Source organism: Dysidea avara, chromosome 10 (genome assembly GCF_963678975.1).
Source record: "Dysidea avara chromosome 10, odDysAvar1.4, whole genome shotgun sequence".
NCBI lineage: Eukaryota > Metazoa > Porifera > Demospongiae > Dictyoceratida > Dysideidae > Dysidea > Dysidea avara.
In genome coordinates this window covers 12017693-12041359 of record NC_089281.1, presented here as the reverse complement: position 1 = coordinate 12041359, position 23667 = coordinate 12017693, and the positions used below count along the sequence as shown (strand labels likewise).

The following is a 23667-nucleotide window of genomic DNA, read 5'->3' as shown; positions in this document are numbered from 1 at the left end:
TTTATGAGGCAATAATGGAGCATAGCAACTTCCGTAAATAGTTTGAGCCAAATTCTGCAAATTACCATCACTAGTCAATAGGAGAGGAGCACCTTTTATAGCACTGCACCCATCTTCAGTTGACAAGCAATATTTTAACAGTACAATGATGTTCTTTTTAATGGTGTCTGCATGCTGCTGAAGACTTAATGATTTTAGTAATTGAATCACAAATAATGGTCCTATCCTAGGAGCACAGGTTGAAGCAGCAGCGCAAATTTCTTTATGGATCACAGATGGTGCTTTGGTCAACTTGACACCAAACTCTATCAGTAGTTGTCTAAGTTGTGTCTCATCAGAAACTGGACAAAAGAAGTATCCACATCCTTGACCTACTACAGGTAGCCATGTTACAGCATTGGAAAGTGAAGTGCTGTCTTCTTGTAGTACTGACAAATTTTTCTTGACAATTTTACAATATACTGTTTTATCCAACTCAAAGGAATGTAATTTACTATCTTGACTTTTACCTTCTGTTGGAAATTTGCTGTAATACCAAGCAGTTCCTTTGTCTTGTACAAATTCTTTGCAGCAAACTAAAGCATTAACATATGCGTCTGATATGACTGTACTTGTCAAATGACAGTTCCAGTTTGACAAAAATGATTGGCTTGCACCAACTTCAAGGTGTTTCCTAGAATCATCAACCCAAAAATTCCCATTGACATGTACTGGCATATGTGATACTATTGGCAGTGGTAAAGAACAAAATAATGCATACGAAACATCTCTCAGTGCACTGCTGCTTATCTTTACTGCAACACCACCTCTTGGTATTAAGCCACTAGATAAAGCAACTTTTAGTGTACGATAAGGTATTTGATTACTTCCAAAGTACTGGCTAATAAGCCACGATGATTCTATATTGCAAATGACAGGTTTAATATCTTCTAATACACACTTCACAGTATGAATGTTTAGCTGATAATTCCAAGACACTTCATTAAGCAACTCATCTTGATTTCTACGCAGTGTACTTTGAGGACTACTTCTCAACACAGCACGATTCACTTTATCTTCAAGGGTTCTAACTTCAGATTTCAATTGTTCAGCATGTACTCTGCAAACAGCAGTATCTTCTTCTGATAAGGAAGCAGATGTTGTGAAATGGTGAAAGCAGCTACCATCTTCTTTTATTTCAAAAGCTGAGATACTTTTAATGTTACTTAGAAAGAGGATAAGATCCTCTGCATGTAATGCAAGGCTTTTGAATAATAGTTGCATATACCTTGAATTCATTTTGTACCCTGAATTCAACTGACTACTATGGTAACCATTGCTTCTGGTAAATGGTAGTCTAAACAGCACAAACCCATTCAGAAAGTTTGTACGAACATCATTGAAGCATTTATCACACATTCCACTCATTTGAGTGAACACTTCACTATAAAATGGCTTAAATTCCTCTGAAAAGTGTTCCAATTCAGTTTGACTAATTATAATTCGCCTACCACGCATTGGCCTTTGATGGTGACCAGGCACATACATACCACCCGGATCCAGGATACAATAATTCTCGGGTACCCCTCCGCTACTGTAGGACACATATGCTGGACAATCAGTTACATGATATGCTACATTAAACCCAATACCAAACCGCCCAATTAACTCAGGGGAAAACCCTTTATTTCCTCTGCCTAGTTTTGTTATTCCATTTATATCTTCCTCTGACATTTTCCTATTGTTGTATACCAGCAATGAAGGACACTGGTGTATACTTTTCCATTCTGGTTCTCTGCTAAAGAGTTTATCATCTTGGGGATTGAATTTACGATGGTCCAGAATAAACACTATTTCTGAAGCACCAGCATCATCAGCATTTTGAATAAATTCTTTAAAAATTGATTCATCATGAGGATATTTTCTGAGTATTGAGTTAAGACGGTCACACAAATCTTCACTCTGACCATAGTCAGTACCATCAAGGAAACTATTCACAGAAATTTTATTCAGAATAGAATTGAGTGCAGATGGTATTCCTAAAGATTTGGCTAGCTCTCCACTGAACAAAGGATGCAACCAAGAAGTACCAGTTTCAAAATGTTTACTCAATATTTCAGATTTAGTTAAGTTTAGCAAATCAACAGCCTCTCTATAAGCTAACTTGTTTGCTTGTCTCATAAAGTCATCTTCATTGGGTAGATAAAGACTGTAACATTCATTTGGATGATTAAGAGACTGTGTTAAATTTTGTGCCAAATTAAACACAAATCGTATGTGCTCTTCTGTTAACTTTTTGTTTGGAGTATATGATTGGTAAACTTCTCCCAGCAATCTCAATATTTTAGTTTTTTCTAATTTTTTAAACAGGCCTAATTTAATAAACAGTTCCTTATACTTCTTGTTTTCATCAGATAGATCATACAGATAAGGGTGTCCACAAGCAATTCCACTATGTAGCACAACCTGACTGATGGCAAGAAATTCATTATTTTGCCATATAAATGGCAATTCCTTTAAGCTTTCAAATACATTTGTGGAAAATTCATGTTGACCAGCCTCACAAAGACATTTATACACTGCAGGACAACAATTGTTTAGCATCTCAGTATCAATATCATTAACCAGGTTCTTTCTTACATGTTCCACTAACTGAACAAAATGAGCCACTACAAACTTAATTGTGGGTTGCTTGCTGTCAATTTTCAATGTATTCAGACTATTGGCTATTGTTGAATTGCTGACTGAATCAAATGACATTACAACTGGAGCTTGTGTAAATACCAAATTCATTTGTGCATAGCCAAAGACATCCTTTGGACATTGAAACAATGATGGGGGCTTGTACCATGGAAGCGACAATCCTTGAGGACATTTAGACACAGGAACAAATGGAATACTTTGTAATGTGCTGTACAACTCATGGTTGCGCCTGTCACGAAAACTAGTATAGCCATGAACGTGTGATATGTACATTAACACTTGTTTAGAGCGTTGTATAGCTGCCTCTTCATCAGAGATCTTCTTCACACTTAAAGCTCTGTCTTTTAACTTGTCCATAGTAAGCTCATAATCTGACATCCCCAATCTTTTCAAAACACTTACTACTCTATCATCAATCATATATGTGTCCATCGGAAAGCACTCGTCACTATCACAATACAATGGAGCAAGATGTGATTTTGGATTAATCAAATCAACAGGTCTCTTCAAACTTCCAAATGGTTTTGTTGGTATGCTAGGAATTTGCGTAAGAAGCTTTTTAGCCCAATGAACATGAAATGAACTATCCAGATATAGCAATAAAGTGATAATCTGCCTGTCTCTGGTTTCAGCTGGCAGAATAGTAATATGAGGTATCAATACTTTGACACAAAAATCTTCATAAGTAATTTTAGGGACTGATTCCTCCAAAATGGATTTGATGTAGTAAGGTATATCAACAATTGGATATTTGTGTTTGAGTAAAAGAGATACTATTTCATTCCTGATCTCTGGTTGAGGATTATGAGTAAACACATGACTATATAAGTATGCATTTTTAGGAGATAGCCACTTGCCTCCATTGACATCCGACCATAGGATCAGCTTGTCAGTAAGATGAATATTCTTTTTAATTTCACGGAATAGAGTTTTGCTAATTTCATTATGGCTACTTTCTGAAGTAGACCACAGAGAGTAATAAGCAGCAAGAAATTTCTTTTTGTCTGGTTCACTAACAGCAGAAAGTGAACACAATTCTGTTAATGCAACAATTGTGTTCACAAAACAATTATACAAAGCATCACTAATGACAGCTGAGTTCCATTCTGTCAGTCTACCAGAACTATCTTTCTTTAACCAGCGCCTGTCTTTGCTGATATCAAAATATCCACTGCAATAGAATTTTAAGTTACACTGTATTGGTAGTGGTAAAAAGCAAAACAACTTTCCATCAGATATCTGAGGATGAATGAAGGAACTGGATTTATTTAATTTCACTCCTATTTCAGCTAGTGGGCAAAGACCATTTGGTTTTCCATCACCTGACTGAGCTAACCTTTTACTTTTATCAGTACCCAAACAGGATGTGACCATCCAGTGATGTTCATATTTACCTTGAGTAGCAACACCCTCAACTTTAAATACCTTTTTCTGATGGGATTGGGAGCTGTTGACAAGTCCTAGTCTGAACTGCTCAATTAAGGTTGGTCCTACAGTAACTGCAGAATTTGGGTCAAGTGTTTTAGTAACTGATAAAACACATTTCATATTTTCAACACTAGAATTGGCCTCCAATTCATACAATGACACTTCCTTAACGTGTTGTAAAAACAGAAGTAGTTCTGGAGCTGATTCTTTTAATGTATTACACAACCGTTCTACTCTAAGTTTATCATATACCATTGGTGAAATTTTGCTTTTGGCAGCAGTGTTGTAGTTCCTGAAAGGAAATCTAAACAATGTACCATTATAGCCTTTGTTCACTTTGGTCAGGTCAAAGCCAAACATACCAATATATGGCATAAACTGGTCTCTAAACTCATCAAGATCACCAAAATTTTCCTTTAAATCTATCTGCATCCCTGGTTCAGCTGAGTTTACCCTGCCACCCAAATAGCTTGTGTGAGGATCAAAGACAGTAAAGTAGTTACGAGTAATGAAACTTGGTACATCAGTTAAGTGATAGATAGAACAAAATCCAATACCAAATCTACCAATTTTTGTTGGGTCAGACTTCTTAGATCCACCTGCTAATTCACAAATGTTCTCTAAATCATTAGAAGTGAATACAGCATTGTTATAAGCTAGCAGTGCTGGTCCTTGCCAGGACTTCATTTCTGGTTCTAGAAGTGAATTACAAGGATGTTGTCGCCAGTCAATCAAAAATTTCACTTCAGTAGCACAAGCATCATCAGCATTTTGGATCAATTCCTTGAACACATCGACATCAGAGCCATAATCTTCAATAGCTTCATTGAGGCGGCTAGTCACTGACTGATGTGGTCCCTTCTGGATGTATTTCAGACCAAGTTTCCTTGAAGGAGCTAATCTCTGACCTAGAGGAATGACTTTGAAAAACTTTGCTCTCTCTAAGGGTATTTCTGGATGAACAAATGTGTAGTTTTTCTTTTTCATTTGCTCCCCAGACCAATATCGATCATTGTAGGTACAATCCTTAGGAGGAAGAAGCCGTCGATTTTCAGTAGGCAGTAGAACTTCCATGTTTTCCTTACCAGCCTGATGTATCCACTGTAAAATATGCAAAACTATTCTCAAATGCCTATCATCAAGGGTGTATCCACGGAAAAAACTTTTAATCTCTGAAAAGGCCTTACTGATAACACTTTCAGCAAAGTTTGCTGGAACTCCCAATGAGAGAAACATTCCGTGATATTCCTTCAGCTGAGGTATTAGAGATAAAGTATAATAATATGGACTCAAATCCAAATTGTCAATGGGATATACAGCACACTTTTCAGCAGATACAAATTTACATTCTGCTTCAATCCAAATCCATTTAGATGGAAGATTACTTTGATTGCCTGTTAGCATTTTTTGCTCTTCCAAATGAAGGTGATCATAAATGAGATAAACAATTTTTGAAATTTCACGAGAAGGTATGGAAACTTTACTTAGGGCAGTTAGTTGTGAAAATAAATCAGACATATATAATGACTTCATCATACCAGCTAAAGACTGACATTCTACTTGCATATACTGTTCATGTAGAACTGGTGCAATACTGCCAACCAGTAATTTACAATGCACTGGATACATGTTTCTTGGAGAATAAGCTGTTTTCTCTTCTCCATACCATCTCAGTTGTCTGGGATAGTCACGATCAGGAGGCCTTGGACTAGCAAATAAAAAAGGAATATCTGTAAGAATCTCTAACAGTTCGCTATCAGGATTAGAAATCTCTCTAAGTAAGTATACAATCATAAAAGATCTGTTAAAGATTTGGGTCACGTTAGTTCTACACAAAGCAGACACAGTTGAAGCTCGTTCAATCAGTAACTGAGAAAGACACTTCATATCAGATGAGACAATGTTCCATGTCTTCAAACCTAATCTTCTAAGTATTGCAAAAGAGTCCCTGTATTCAGAAGATGGCATGCAGTCTTCTTGTGGATCGAACAGATATTGAAATTTAGGATCATCAGGGTCATACAATTCAGAAGGTTTAGCTAGTTGCTTTGATGTTCCTCTAGGAACAAACTTGCAAGAATGTAAATGATTTGACAGTGTCTGGTCTATGTGAGAGCCTAAAATCCACTTCATAAGGCCATTAGTATTGTTCACATTGCTATGAGAGCCATTTAGGGCAAATGGTATTATATGTGTTATGCATAATTCTGTAAAGGTAGGCTGAGGGCAACCTAACAGCTTCAACAGACCACACACTGACAATGATTTATAGTGAATGATATTTGGTATGCATTGCAGCAATGGTTGAAGTTGCATCCCTTCAGTAAGTTGCATCCCTTCAGTAAGTAATATCCATTCTGTGCTGTTCAGGGCTACAAATTTTTGGCTGTTACTAGCAGGGTTAAATAGTGGTAACTGTCTTATAGCATTCACTTCTGTTATAGACAAACTTATCTTGTTCATCAAAGAGATATATTTCAGAAACCCAATCTTGTCACAAGGCGGTTGATTCTCAACACATCTTGTAATGTTCCTAATATCAGTAGAACTACCCAGGACTTTAATAATAGACTCGGGAGATATTGGATTAAATTTGCTTTTGATCTGTGACTGCATGAAAACAAAATGTGTTTCATGTACCACTGTAAATCCTATCATCTCAACAAAGGTAGGAAGGAAATTAGGAAATTCCTGCTCATTTTGTGACTTTAAAAAACAAGTGCTACTAAAGGAAAGAGGAAGCAAATTTATCGTCGATGGTGTGGGTAGAGTATCAATGCATTCTTTAGGAAATATTGACAAGGTCAGGATATCATCTATGCCAATATCTTTAGACAGTGCAGCATTGAGCCAACTCCAAAGATCTGATAACCACTTAAGAGGAGGATTGCAATTTGCATTCGGTCTCCACTGCACTTTATCACCATTGGAATTGGTCCACTTTCTCATTGACATTGGTATGAGTTCAGAACAAACCACTTTAGCATCTGCCACCTTCAACTGACAAAAATTGAATTGCATAACCATTTCCAATTGTTTTGATACATCTAAACGAAGTTTGCTCCACACTAACTGGTCAGTGATTCCTTGAAGAAAGGAAGCACATTTCTTGTCAGCTAGCATGTAGACACAGTCTTGTGGAGAAAATGGCTTGGGTAAATCTCCGGCCTTTTCCACTGGCAATATTGAAATATTTAACAGTTCACGACAGTTTGTTGATGACACATCACTCAGTACATAAGCAAGTAGTGAGGAGCATTTTACTTTATCAACTACAATACTTTGTACCTCATTGATAGCAACCTTCCTTAAGCAGCTCCGAACTACACTAGGAGAAATCTCTCTGGACTGAAGTTTGACTCTTAATGGTTGAATATTTCTAATAACTTGTGTAACTGCTATTGGAAGAATAACAAGTGGTTGATTAAGAGCAATTAAAGTTTCAACAATAACCCCTGAAACATCAGATTCAACGTCAGAGAAGGTCCCTGGTAAATACAAAGCAGATAAAAGTCTTATTTTTTGACCTCCATCTGCAGCAGTCCATGCTACCTTTAAGTCATTATTCACTAACAATGTGATAACTTGCTCAACAAGAGTTAACCACATGGAGTGACCACCTGAACTCTGTGATAACAGAGGCCACAGACAGTAAGGGTCTAACATCTCATGTGAATTTTTATATAAAACAGGGAAATTTGTGTACTCAATTAGAGTACTCCTGCATGCTAACAAGATTGCATACAGTGGAGTAATCAGGTCATCAACAAGTGCTTTGTTAAACTGTGCTTCTTCCCCTTGATCATCATGTGATGGCCACTTTATGCTGCGACGATTGTCAGCAACAGAAAAGTAGCCATGAATGCAAACAGGCAAGCCAATTTTAGAAGGCAACGGAAGAAAGCAAGAAGCATGACCGGGGATATCAGGTGGTTTATCAAATTCCCAAGAAATTTTCTTCTTAAATTTAGAAAGCAAAGTAAGAAAGTTAGTAACATTACTGTTACAATCATCAAGATTTTTACTGCTAACAGATGTCGAGCATTCAGGTACTTGCAGAAGTGATGGTAATTGGGCAGCTACTCCTACCCATGGAATGACCTTCAACGTTTTTGAAAGTGATCGCAGCTCATCACAATTTACTCCAGCAATGTAATTCATTACTAGCCAGTTGTACCTACCTTCCACAGGTATGGTCTTCATAAAGTGGTTCTCAAATGTAATGGGGACAGAATTTAAGTGGCAGAAAATATCATTACGTCTTTCCCAATTTGTCGCACTCTCCTTGCACTTATCCCTACCTCTTTGTACTGCAGAGATGTTGCTGTGATTGACATGTATTTGGTACATGAGCTTCTCTTTACCTGTGTTTACATCACATTGATATAAACTAATGCTTGAAATGTTCTTCAGAAACAGCAACAAAAATGGACCATCTTCAACCAGAGACATGAAAAGTTTTTTAACAACCATCTCACGGTTAAATAGCGAATCTGAAATATCTGAGGGACAATTACGTAAAGGGAAGCGAAATATTGTTCCTTTGTATTGGTCCTGTTCTGGTGAATACCCAAATAATCCCTTGAAGCAGCTTAAACTGCCAGTATGCCCTCTAAACTTTTCTAAGTACAACCAGTCAGCAGTTTTAAGAGAACCATCTTTATCTTTTTTATTGATATTAACTCGATGTGGATCAAAAACTGCAATTGTATGATTGCTGAGGATGAATGGCAAATCTGTAAATCAATGAAATAATTTCAATGTCATGTAGCTTTTATTCTAACAAATATAATGTGTCATATAATATTGCACCCTCTATTAATACCACACTGTGGCACTGGTATACAATATAATGTGTACACTATCACATACAGTATGGTAGTATCACATACATATTAGAAAGACTGGGCTTTTCTAGCCAAAAGTATCACCCTAAAACCAGTTTCAATTTCCCTTCATGACAGCTTGGCAGCATTGATTAGGCACATCCAAGCCCAAAAATATCTTCAGACTAACCTAAACCTTTGCAAAAAGCTTCTATGGAATAGTAATAATATTCTGTTTAACAGAATTTTATGCTGACTGACTGACCAATGCCTACAGCCAAGCATAACTCAAGAATGGATAAGGCTACAGGCTTGATTTCTTCACTGTTTGATGTTGCTTTGTCTCAAGATGTGCCTTTTCGCCAACCGCAGTATGTACAATACATGGATCATGAATTTGCCTTTGTCCTCCTTTGTGTTCCAGTTCTTCCATTGGCAACACAAGGTGTCAGTTTGTGATAGCATCCCAACAATCAGTTACATATAGGAAAGGGAGGTGGCCATTGTGCTTTGTTTTCAGCCATGCTCTACCTGTTACACAGCGTTACAAATGAAGAACAGTATGAGAAGCGTCCCTGCAATCAATCAAGCCGCTGTGGAAAATACAGATGATAAGCATACATATAACAGTCAACACAGTCACAGGAAAGCTGCATCATGTGCATTCTGACACAAAATTACTTTCATGGCATGCCTGGTGCCATTCTTTCTTTTAATGCGATATGCGTCGGTTCATTTGTCATAATTACATTTTTTTAAAAACAAGTAGAAGGAAAAATTAGGAATTCTACGTTACAAGTTGCTACTGTAATGGCAAAGATCACGCGAGAACGGACACGTGACTGAAGGTGTGAACATGTGGACCAAAAATTGTTGTAGGCTGCTAATGTGTGCGTTATTGTAATTGATCTAGTGTTGTTTAACAATTGTTTAATGATCACTACTGAATATATTAAGTGATAATAGGCTACTGTACCGACTGTTGAGTGATACAGCACACTTCAAGGACAGTTTCACACCTCCAACGAATACATGTGGACACGAGAGGCATTACATACTTCTAAAAACCAGGTGCCCATGCAATAAATACTATCCTATCTAATTAAATAGGCAATTAATCAACCATGTATATAATTTAGTTTATATTCATGCTATTGTTATTGTTAATTCAGCTAGAAAATTAGATTTGTAAATACTGTAATTTAGTGTATTTCATAATTTGTGAATTAATTCGGTAATTACATTGCTATGCAGTGCATAAGGAAGCGTAACTATAACAAACCACTTTAAACCACAAATTATGCACAGAAGTATCTTCTCAACTGTTTCATAGTGTTTTCTCATGCAAATTGTATAGAGAAAGCTTTGAGGCTGTCCTTCATTTTCGTTCGCATAAGTATGGGTAACGCCCCCCTTTCAACTCAAAGGATACACTACTTCTGGTAGCCTAAGAGGCCTTCAACGTTGTTTTAAATGTCTATAAAACCAAAAGGGAAGAGCATTAAAGAAGTATATGAAGAGTTGCCATACCTGATTTCAGACCGCTGAGAAGAAACCACCTCAGAACAAAGTTTATGTGTGTGGAAGTTTAAATTAATTCAGTTATTACATCCTCACTGCTATTTACCATTTTTAACGTTTTCGCTCATGTGGGTGCAACCGGACAAACAAACATAGGTTCACACACACACACACACACACACACACACACACACACACACACACACACACACACACACACACACACACACACACACACACACACACACACACACACACACATGTACGTTTTACGAAAACAATTTCAGTTAACCAGGCATGTGCCCACAGCCAGCCTTTGGGTGCACACCTGGTTTAAAAAAAGTAGCGAAACCATTAACAAGAGAATAGCTAAAAACTGCTGAAACAAGGAAGGTTGCCTATACCTGCAAATATATATTCTACAAGTGGACATCCCTAATTCGGTCATGTTATACAGTGGAACCTCGAACTAATTGCGGGGAAAGGGTGTTCATATAATCAAATAGTACGTAAAATCGAACATTTATATACAGAGCTTTGCTCAACTACTCTAATAAAGCATGCACTTGTTGACAAAATACTCTAATTGAGCAGTCGATTTGGTGTTCGGATAATCGAGTGTTCGGATAATTGAAAGTCCACTGTAGACTGAAGTTAGGGAATTAATGTCCACTAGCATATCTGCAGGTATAAGCAACCTTCCTTGTTTTACCACTTTTTAGCTATTCCCTTGTTTCACTACTTTTTTCTTTGATCCCTAATCTAACTTAAAATTCCTAATTTTTCTTTCTACTTGTTTTTTTAAAGTTATATGGCACAAACAATGTGTTGTACCCAAATAATACCATATAGCGAAGGGAGAAATTTTTTGTGTATTACTACAATTCAAAACTTTTAGGGGGGAAATTGCTGTGTTTGTAATACTCAAATAATGCCAATTTGACCGAGCTGCAAATTTTGAGGGGGACAATTTTGTGGATAGCTGCCAATCCGTGAAAATCACAACCTCCACCCTCTGCTATGCGGTGTGTAAGACACATGATAGTGTAGCCTAAGCCAGTGCACCACACCAATGCATAATAAATAGCAAGACCAAAAATGTGATTTTCATCCCCATGCAGCTCCAAGCTCCTTTATCACTATCAGTCAAAATGAGGTGACTTTTATAGTGGGTTGCTCAATTGCCAGGTAGGGCAACCCACATGCCAAATTTTAGTAAAATTACCCAAGATGTGAACAAGCAAAGCTTACTACTTTTTCTTTTCCTTTTCACAAAAAATAGTCAAAAAACATTAATGTGTTATCCGATGTGGTTGAATTTCAATACATGCAAAGAGTGTCTAAAAGCAAATTTAGTACCAATGTACACGTGAATCCAGTGAAACTTAGCAAACGATTATTCGTGTAAACTGCTAAAAGGAATGAGTTGAAAACTTAACAATCAGTCTAGCATCCATAGTAATGTAATCCGTTTGGGGTTTGAAAGAAATTGGGATAATGGGCATGGAGCTATAATGTGAAAGCCGAAAGACATGTAATTGAATTTTGCAAACAAAAACAATTGGTTGCTGCATCTGCCAGGCAAGCCATCAAAGGGCTTGATCAAGACATTCTAATAGTGCAGTCTCTCTAATAGACCATTTGGTTTATATACAATAGCTGGTTTATACATGCAGCTGTAAATAATATGTAACTTTCACACATACAGATTTTTTCCTGTAGAGAAGAAGAAACTGACATGTACAAGCCCTAAAGCTGGCTGTAGGCTGACTTTTGGCCTTGTAAATGCAAAAAGGTGTAATATTAATATTTCAAGTTGTGAAAAAGAATGCACCCCCTAAAAAGCCACAGTGAAAACAGTTGTGAAATCAAAGGTGGGCTAGAATTGACTACAGTGAATGACAGCAGTACCACATCACTTTAAACATTTATTGACAATATAACATCACTTCAGCCATTTCTTGGCCACCGCCTTTGATTTCACAACTTTTTATCCTGGCCTTTTAGAGTGCTGCAGCTTTTTTCTGTTTTGGTATAGATGGCTTTATCAGTAAATCTTGTATCTGTAATAGTTTCTCAATCTTCTAAGGCAAGGTTCATGTATATTAGCCCCTTTGAGTATCCAAACTTCCAAATGTTATTTTGGAAGTGTTTGTTGGTAACGCACACATGTATATTAAGTGCATACTTGTTTCCCGTACTTAATCATAGTTGATAAGTTCCAACATGAAGTCCAACTATACAAGAGAAGAAATGCTAGAGGCTTATCAACATGTGCATGGCTTGAAAGTTCATGTGGCACATGGTCAATAATAATGTGCATTTTACTATATTTACCAAGCAAAACTATTTTCTGCAGTATGGAATTCATGTTCCACATGAAGGATGTGCTCAGAAACTGAACTCCAAATATCGGTATACATGGTGAATCATACAGCTCAATCCAGGAGTGTGAAACCATTAACATTCATGACGAGGCTTTTTATTAAGCAATATATGTTAATCATAATATTTTTTTGTGATTTTTTATTAAGCAGATGCACCTAACCAGACTATAGTGTATAAAAAGTGATTTTTGCAGTTAATAAATAAAACATTTGATGTACTGTAGCAAGACTGCAGTAATATTGTTTCTATTTACCATTAACAATTCATGACAATGCATGTAAAATGCTCTAGAATTTTATTGGTACATAGATCTAGCACAGTGTTGCGTACTGGCTTTCTTGGTCACACGACACACTATCATGTGTCTGTTGAAAGGATAGAGCTGAGCAGTTGATAATCAGCTAAGAAGATCAACACGCTCTAATAGAACAACCAAACATTCTAATAGAACTTTTGAACAAACTTCCAAATATCACTTGGTTACAGAAGTTAATGATGGCTGTGAACACAGAGGATTATTGCAAAACCACTAAAGTCTATACAACACTCCAGTGGGTCCAGCCATACTAAATTATCCTGCATACCAATATAGGCTATCAATGTCCCATACACTAATAAAAAGCCATCATGCTTAACATTGTTAGCTGCTTATCTATTAGTCCGACAGCGATTGTCCTTTTGCAAAACAGCAAATATAACACCATTACTACTGTAGGAAATTTCATATAAAATTCCGCTTTAGCCATGTCAACTGTGCGAAAATATATAAAATCATATATCATAACTCATTAAAGAGTAATTACACATATGTGAGGCAACTACACTACATATAGTAAACACATACCAGTAATGTGGTGGATGGATATAAATCCTAACCCAAAGCGTCCAACTTTCATCGGGTCAGTATCTTTTAAGCTTTGATGTATTTTTGAGATGGACTCCCAGTCATTTTCAGTAAACTGAGCATTATTCCAGGACAGCAAGGCTGGACCCTGGAACTTTGCCAATCCAGGTAGCCACAATCCATCAGTGCTGTGATGTCGAGGATCAATCATGAATTTGATTTCAGTAGCACCAGCATCATCAGCATTTTGTATTAACTCCTGTGGAGAATTGTATATTCAGTCAGATTCATCTCCAAAAAAACAACAACAACAACAACAACAACAAAACAAAAAAACAGTAAACAAATACATTATATACTGTAAGTGAATGGTTTGGCAATAAATACAGAGGATCTGTAAAGCTACTTTAAACTTATCTACCAAATACGCAGACTTAGGGGCAGAGAAGCAGGAAGAGGGGAGCCTCTCCCTTATCCACTTTGAAGAGTGGAGGGACACTTTTTCTAATGCCCAGTTACTAAAGTACGGCAAATTTACCTGTTTATAGTCATAGCCAACTGACTTTGCCTGATTTGTGCTAAAGGTTAAGCAGAATGGAATACTATGTAAATCAGTATTGGGAGTACAAAGGATCGACATACTCCAATAAAAACAGTCACCTAACTACTCTAATAGAAATTCAGCTGACAGTTCTGCTATACAATTTATTCAATTTGTGTCCATTAAGATCAAAATCAAGAGCATGAGTCTATCTCAAATGCTTCATTTACTGCCATAATAGTATCCCATTCAAGTACATATGTACCACTGAAAATGCTCTCAGATTCAATATCAAATTTCAACATTTCCCTGTGGGAGGGAATACCCCCAGACTCCTCTGATGTTGTCATGCTTCACATGCTAGTGTACATACAGTTGATGATGTTTGAATGCTTTGTAATTGACAGCCAGCCCACATAACTTCCCACTTTGGGGTACTGTTCTCCATCCACATCGCACAACTTCCATTTTACACTGATAACTCATCTGTGGAACATGTCTTTTGCAGCTCTGACAAATATGCAGTCTTTGCACCTTGTCTTTACCTTTCACCTTTAATTCTTCTCACCATCACGAGGAAAGTCAGGAAACTATTACCAAGGTGTTAATTTTCTTATCAACACATTTCTGTGCAGGTGTGTAAATAGATACCACAAATCACTTATGCTACTGTAAGAGGGAGCAGATAGTTACACTTAGAGAAAACAGAGCATGGTAACCATAGGTAGATCTAGGAGACACTGCTGGGGGGGCTGAGGAGGGGCAAGAAGTTATAGTGTTTATTCCACTCTAGAACACAAGTTATATTCATTTGTATAACTTTGCTTGGTATAACTGGATGAATGAAGGGCATACACTTTCTAAGACTTTAGTTGGATATCTTCTGAGAAAATATTTAAAATTAGACCTCCTATAGGTTTGAATTTGGGAGCATTTTTGATAGCTATTTAGCTAACAAAATGCATGCATTTCAAAGCATATAAAACTGGATAGATAAACCTGTTTGATGGTAAAGTGTATTAAACATAAGGTAGTATGTCAGTTAGGACATTAGAATTGTGACTGTTCTGTTAGAGTAGTGACTGCTCTATTAGAGTATCTTGATCTTTAGCACAAAAATTCAAACTTTTTTTGACTCATTTTATTCACAGTGTACAGTTTATAACAGTAAAGTGCATTTATACCACAGGCATGAGTGCTTTGCCTGATATATACGCACGTGCCCGAGGGCCGCAGGCCTGAAGCCAAGTGCGTATATACAGGCAAAGCACGAGTGCCCGTGGTATAACTAATATGTTCTACTTTAGCATGCAGACTTACCTAATTGGTAGGGGTGGGTGATACAAGTAATAAAATATCGATACCGATACCAGCAGTGTCGATACTTGTGTATCAAGTATATTTTATCAAGAATCAGTAGCTCGATACTTTCTGAGATCACGTGAATAGTATTTATAATTAAGTTACATTTAAGTATGGCGCGTGCCAAAATGTGTGTGTCTATAGTGTCAACACGTGATAAATGGTGGACTACGAGCTCGAATTGATAATGACTGACGGTGAGGTGATAATGACTGACAGTGAGATGACAGTGACAAAAAATGAAGAGGATGACTTCACTGTCATAGAATCCTCAGAAGGAGCGTCATGGGACCATAGTAGTACCTCGAGGGGTACAGACAGTTCCGCTGTGAAAAGCTGTAGAAGTGTTGCTTGGCGCTATTTTGATAAGGGCTCAGACAATAGAAATAAGTGTACACTATGCGGGAAGATATTGAAAGATTGTGGGAATAAACTAATTTATTCAAGGTAAACACTTGCACCTGGTAGCTAGATCACATACCTCAAATTATTTGCTAAATTTTTTTACAGCATTTGAAGATCAAACACCTTGTAGAAAATAAACTGTGTGAAGAAATTAAAAGGGAAGAAGAACAGATGAAAGCTAAAAGAGCTAAGCTTGGGCCTAAGATTGATGAAAACCAGCAATTGATTGATCATATGTTAAAGAGAACACAAAAGTACCCCCAAACGTCGTCTCAGCAGAAGCGGTTGGATAATTGCTTGTTAGAAATGTTATCACAGGATCTACAACCAGCATCAGTTGTAGAAGATAAAGGCTTCGTTAGATTTGTAACCGTCTTAGATCCTCGCTATAATATGCCCAGCAGAAGAACACTGATGAGGATGCTGCCTGCGAAATATGGTGAAGTAAAACAACGTATTCTACAGGCTTTGGTACAGGTGAAATGTGTGACAACAGACATATGGATGTCAAGGACAACAGAAGGATTTTTAACTGTGACAGCCCATTTCATTTACTTGTGGAAGCTTAAAAGTGTGGTTCTTGCTACAGTGAAGTTTAGTGTGGAACACACTGCAGAGCATATTGCTGGTGAGCTTCAAAGGGTCACTGATGAGTAGGGAATAACAAATAAGGTGGCAGCAATAGTAACAGATAATGCATTGAACATGGTGGCAGCTATAAGAATCACTGGGTGGACACATATTTACTGCTTTGCCCATACTCTAAACCTTGTTGTACAGGAAGTCATCAAAATTGATCCAGCTTTGCTTTTGATTAAGAAGAAGTGCAAAGATATTGTAACCTTTTTTCATTGTAGTGTCAATGATGCAGAAAAATTAAGAGAAATCCAAAGACAAATTGGTTTAAAGGAAAATAAAATGATCCAAGAAGTAGAAACAAGGTGGAATTCCACCTTTTATATGCTTGAAAGGATGGTGGAACGACATTAGGCAGTAACAACTGCACTTTGCCTTTTGAATCGAAATGCCATGTGTATTACTACTGTTGGACTACAGCAACTGAAGAATGCTGTCACTGTACTGCAGCCCTTTGAATCAGCAACTAGAGAAACGTCCACTGAGAAATGTTTTTCAGTGTCTGCTCTAATTCCATTAGCTAAGTCGCTGATGCATTTTGTTGCCCACTGCAATCATCATGATATGCCATTGGTAAAGGGGTTACAGACACAACTTCTTCGTAGATTTGGTGCAATGGAAAGTAATCACAACTTAGCTGCTGCCACTCTGCTTGATCCACGATTGAAGAAGACTGCTTTCAGGGACCGAACAGCTGCTCAACAAGGCATGCAGCAGCTTGTGCAGGAGATGTCGTCACTGTCGGTTCAAAGACAACATGAAGTGGAGTCTGTGGTGACTGACTACATCTACCTCTGTTGAACACTCTAGTACCAGTAACAAATACAACTTGTGGGAATCATTTGATTCTAAAGTCAAGGAATCACAATGCAGTCGAGGAGCTGCGGATGCATCTCTCCAGGGAAGGAATTATGTAGAGGAAACTATCCTTCCAAGGCATGATGACCCTTTGAGATGGTGGAGAGATCAAGAGAAACACTACACACTACTCAGCATATTAGCACTGAAGTACTTGTCAATACCAGGCACATCTGTGCCCTCAGAATGTCTTTTTTTTCAAAAGCAGGGGAGCTTGTACGAAGCCGAATCAAACCTAAAAACATTGACATGTTTTTGTTTCTGAACAAAAACCTTAAGGAAGTGTAGTCATGTGTAAGTTTAAAGTCATTACATTGAAAATACTCAGAATCGTATCAAAACTTACCAATACTAGACTAAAAGTACTTGGAATTGTATCAAATTGAAATTTTTAAGTATCACCCACCCCTACTAATTGGCAAAACCTGTAGTTGTTATACCCTTCTCTTATATAGGGAACCAAGTAAGCTGTGATTGTGGGATTGAATGTTGCCAAACAAGCTGTGATTGTGGGATTAAATTTTAATACATCAAACAGTAGTTTGATTTCACTTTTGCTAATATAGTAATTTTAAGAGACTAGTGTTAATTATGTTTCTTGAATTACTACATTTACAAAAGTAATAAACAAACTACTGTTGGTATATTAAAATTGAATCTCACAATCACAGCTTGTTTGGCAAAATTCAATCCCACAATCACAACTTGCTTGATTCCCTATATAAGAGAAAAGAGATAACAGTATAACATCAAAGAAATCTAATGATTCCTGAATATAGTGTGCACACCTAATAGGTGTGCAATGTTTCAAGTTAACGAGATATACACACTGGTTGCAGTGTGTATATCTCGTTAAGGCAGTGCATATATCTTGTTAACATTTTGAGTCAGTGCAATATGTGATATACTAGTACATTAAAAATTATAAATTTAAAAATGAAGCAGGAATCCAAGCGATAAAAAGTAGTGAAACAAGAGGTAGCTATTACAGCATAGTTCGGTGGGAAATCCCTATTTTGGCATGGTATAGCAATTATATTGTGTTCAATGCCAAAGTAGGGATTTCCCACGGAGCTATGCTGTAATAGCTACCTCTTGTTTCACTACTTTTTATCACTTGGATCCCTGCTTCATTTTTAAATTTATACTTTTTAATGTACTAGTTTGTTTAGTTTTTTGTTAAGGCATACAGCTAGCTATAAACATGTGACTGTTCTATTAGGATGACTGCTATATTAGAGTATCTTGAGTCAGCCTGCAAAGATGTGCACTTGCTCAAAAGTGGGCGTGGTCATCATGGTTTCGATCGATTATTAGAGTATCTCAAGTCAGCCTTCCAACTTGAAGGTGTGTGGTCACTGAAATACAGCTAGCATTAAAGGGGTGTGTCTCAATCAATAGATCGATAATGCGTAGAATAAAGAATGGGCATGATCTTGTGATCTATCGTGAAAGCTATCTAGTACCTCCGTACAGTAGCGCATAGTCTAAGCGCCTTAAATAATCTTGTGGCGTCTATTATGCTGCTTAGAGAAAGTGTTGATACAGAAAATTAACGCCTCGATATGGTTTCATTGGATGAAGAAGAAAACAAGCAGCCTGATTGAAGATAAAAGAAAAGACAAGGCGCAGAGGGCACACACTCGTTAGAACTCCAAAAGGTACATCCCACTGGTGAGTTTGTTATTGTGGCATAAAATGGTGGCCATGCACTGCTTCGTTTGGCCTCTAGGCTTGCGACTGTGGTCGGTCAGGCAGTCAGTCTAAAATTCAAGTTTTGGTGATTTTTAAAAATTCTATATCTGGCCACCTGTAAGTCTTTTGTTGTATTAATGCTGTTTTATGCAGTATATGGACTAGTACTATTCCGTAAAGTTGATTTTCGTCTCGTAAGATATCTCTAGGATGCTTTTTAAAGGCAGAATTTTGGGTGGCACACGAAAATTTCACCAGGATCCCTACTTAAATGGTACGACTGTACCATTTGATATGCACTGGCTTTCCTTTGATCTGAGGTGTGAAAGTGGTACATTAACGGTTGTCTTCTATTTCCCTGTTGGCTTTCTGTACTTCTGAATACAGTGTGAATGCATGATTCCTGTTTCTGGTACCAATGTAGTCCTGTGAGTCTAAGGGGGGCAAGAGAATGGGGGGCAAAGCCTCCCCTGGCCCCCCTCAGATCCGCCTATGATGGTAACCATGACCCTTAATGACCTACAAGTGTACCTGTGGGATACCTCTACCAGAGGTTTACTTGACACCAGCAGCAAGATCAGCAGCAAGATCAGCAGCAAGATCAAAATACTCCAACAAAGCACTAACCATAGCGCAACAGCCATGTATGCAATGGCATAGCCAGAATAACACTGGCCACCCGGTGCTGCATATCAATAGAGTACTCACCCAACACAGCAGTCAAACAAAAAATATAAGCATAACTATATATATCATACAGTACGGTAGTACTGTATATTAGGGATCATGCAGTCTTGGGCTTTCTTGCCCAAAAATATCATCCTAAAACCAGCCTCAAATTTCCTTCATAACAGCTTGGCAGTATTAGTTAGGCATAGCCAAGCCCAAAAATGCCTTCAGAGTGACCCCCAAACCCTTCCAACAAGTTTCTACGAAATTTTAAAAATTTTCTATTTAACAGAATTTTATTCTGACTAACTAACCAACTGATGCCTTCAGCCAAGCATAACTCGACAATGGGTAAGGCTTACAGGCTTGATTTTTTTCACTGTTCAACATCACTTAGTCCCTAAATGTGCCTTTTCGCAAACCGCAGTACATACAATACACATTTACCTTTGTCCTCCTTTGTGTTCCAGTTCTTTTCGCTGACAATGCAAGGTGTCAATTTGCGATAGCGCGATACAGCTTCCCTCCGGCCACATATAATATATATGCTGCACATGGATTGGAAACAAACTCTGTAAATTGCACAAAACAGTGAAATATTCCTTGTAATAAAGTTTAACGGGAAAACTTATTTCATGGTGAAACTAGCCATTTACACAGAGGAAGACAGAGTTTATATGAAACTGATTCTAATACTTATTTTTCTAGTGAATAGTGATGGAATGAAGAACCCCCGCTTGATATTCTGTGAGTGTGTATTGGCAGTTTCTGTCACCAAGTGCATAGTTGTCTGAACGTTTCACTGTGGTGTAGCTTCACACGATGTCAACTCACCACGTTGTGTTGCTAAAGAAACAGAACAGATACTGCTCTTGCACGTGTGCCAAGTGTGTGTAAGTACACGTTCCCACCGCCATGATTTGCCTACACAAACATTCTGTTACATTCGCGCTTCATCCACTGGATAATTCAGCATTAACTTATCCTACGTCAGGTTTTAATAGCTAAAGAAATAAAACACAGTTGTATTCTTTAAATTGAGTGGCTATCCTTTCTTTTGACATCACCTAGTCAGAGATTACCCTACACAAATGTACCAGAGCAACATACTTACCACAAACAGCGTAATTAACTGTTAACCTACGCAGCGCCCAACAACGAAACAACTTTAGGGATGATAACAAGACACTACTACTTGATGACAAGGCCCTATACCTTTTGAAAAACGTTCTGCAACTGTTAGAGAATCACCTTATTCTACACTAGCCTCCACTACCAATGCCATAAAACATTGCGACATTGTATTACAAGAACTGTATACTATTCGTAATACATTTTATATGTGCATTTCTAGTGATGCACCGATACCACATTTTCACTACCGATCCGATACCGAGTACATTTTAGATGGAAATGACCGATACCGATCCGATACCGATACTTTGCCACACTGAGACATTACTCACAAAAACAGCTAGTAGTTCCAATAGTAGTTGATAGACTAGCTTATACTAAACACATTAGCTAATTTCATAAAACTGTAGTTCCTGGTTTTGTGGGCATCAATCACGAGGACAACAATCATTTATGGCTTCAATGAATCTTATTTCGTGGCTTACTGCTGTTTCCACATACTAATAATGTTAATGGCTGGCTTCTTTAAAAGAATTCATGGCCGTTTATATCAGCTTTTGCTTAACTCCATTTGACACGCTACGTATGTCGCCATCTTGAAAAGCAATTAGGTGACGTCATACAAAGTGTCGATTAGTATCGGACATTTATAGCTTTACTGATACCAGTCCGATACCGCCAAAATAGGGCCGATACCGATACTAGTATCGGTATTGGTGCATCACTATGCGTTTCCAATCCATGTGCAACATATATATTATCTGTGCCTCTGGCTGTGTCATGCTTTTCGCCCGCATTTTCCGTAGCGACTGGATTCATTGCAGAGAAGTTTCTTGTACTGTTCTTTGTTTGTAATGCTATGTAACAAGCAGAACATAGCTACAAATGAAGCGTAATGGCCACCTCACTTTTCAGTGCGTAATTGATTATTGGTGCGCACATTCAGAGGCAAAATTATTTTATGGAATGCCTGGCACCATTCTTTCTTTAAATGTGGTATTCGTGGATTCAGTAGTCATAATTGTGCTATTAAAAAGTAAACAAACAAGTAGAAGGAAAAATTAACCATGACTGAATTAGGGATTACATGTCCACTAGTATATCTGCAGGTATAGGAAACCTCCCTTGTTTCACAACTTTCAGCTATTCCCTTGTTTCCCTGCTTTTTTGTTCTTTGATCCCTAATCCAGCTTAAAATTCCTACTACTTGTTACTTTAAAAATGAAGTAAGTTTCAAGCATAAAATAGTGATTTTCCCACATAGTTTTGTTTCACTGCTTTTTATTGCTTGGAACTAGTGATGTGTGATATGTGATATATATCGATATATCGTGATAAAATGTATGATATGATATAGAATCTTATATCGTGATATAAGTCTAGGTATAGATTTTAGCGATAATTAGAGAAAAATGTATCCAAGATGTCATTATACACTGTACTATTTTTGATAAAAGAGTATGCAATGTTGTATGCTAGTCATGTATCATGTTGTATTGTACTTCTAGTACATCACCGCTACAAGTGTCATAAGTGTAAATACACTAGCTGAGGGATGAGTTATATATCGTGATATATATCGTATCTTGATATATTGTGTGCAATAATCGTGATAGGAAAATATCCTACTTCGGCATAGAAAATTCTTGTCTATTAAAATTTCAACGCAACAAATTTTCGTCACTGGCATAATTGATGAAAATTTATTGACAGAATACCTAATGTTAATATTTGTATGTGCAAATTATTCATATAGTTAAAATAATTTGTCATTTTTATTTCGTCGATACAGCCAGCAACGAAAATGTTTTGACGGCAAATTTTTCCTGATTTATGGTACTTGGAACCTATTTCAAATCAACAATTACACTAGTTATCAGTTACCATTTAGGTCAAATGCAACCACATGTAATGATATTGACAATTTTAAGGAGCAACACTACCAGTTTGATTACATATACTAATTAAGCTTTATAAACTGTTAGACTGCTAGTAGACTACTCAAAAATTGCAACTTCTTGTTTCTAAAAGATTCTATAATACCTTTGGCAACTTTCAAGTAGTCAGAATTACAATTTTTGGCAATACGTAAGCAGTCTCAAACTTGGAATCATTTTTACTAATTATATTTTTACTAAACAATGCAGAAAGTTTTCAAGGCCAGCGTTGCTTTACCATAGGTATACAAGATGATGCTCAAAAGGATTGAATTTTGATAATCAATGTAGTCTTCCAATTATGGATCACATTTTGATTATGGAATGTAGTTCACTAAAATTAGTACTTACTCATCTCTAAAATTTTGAAATTTTGTTATTTTAATTATATACCTGCTTAGTGCTACATTAAAACAAAGCTGCCTGAAGTTACTGTCTCTAGTTAGTATGACTGTACAAAACAAACAGAAGCCATGTGTATCATCAATGTATGTGTACGGTTGTATGGTTAACTTTTCTGCTGTAGTATAATGTTTTAAAACTTCTTTGCAGCAAATACAAAATAACAACAAATGTTGGTGGAACTAATATTTGACGGTTAGCTATAAAATCGCAGCCAGTAAATAATTTAATTTAGCGAAATGCTCTCACAGAAAAATTGGCAGTGCATTGTTGCACACGAAGTTGTACATGGTGTAAACTGACAGAAGGACGAAGCATGCATGTTGTACAATCCTTTTT

General features: G+C 37.1%; 1 protein-coding gene across 1 annotated transcript in view; it reads right to left on the bottom strand.

Annotated features, from left to right (window-relative positions):
- Positions 1-23667, bottom strand: part of LOC136236750 (sacsin-like) — a 39636-nt gene that overhangs the window by 100 nt on the left and 15869 nt on the right. Inside the window, exons 3-4 of the mRNA XM_066026993.1 lie at positions 13690-13948; positions 66-8846 (exon numbers count right to left, since the gene is read on the bottom strand). Of these exons, the coding sequence (XP_065883065.1) occupies positions 66-8846; positions 13690-13948 (9040 nt within the window). The remainder of the gene's footprint in view (positions 1-65; positions 8847-13689; positions 13949-23667) is intronic.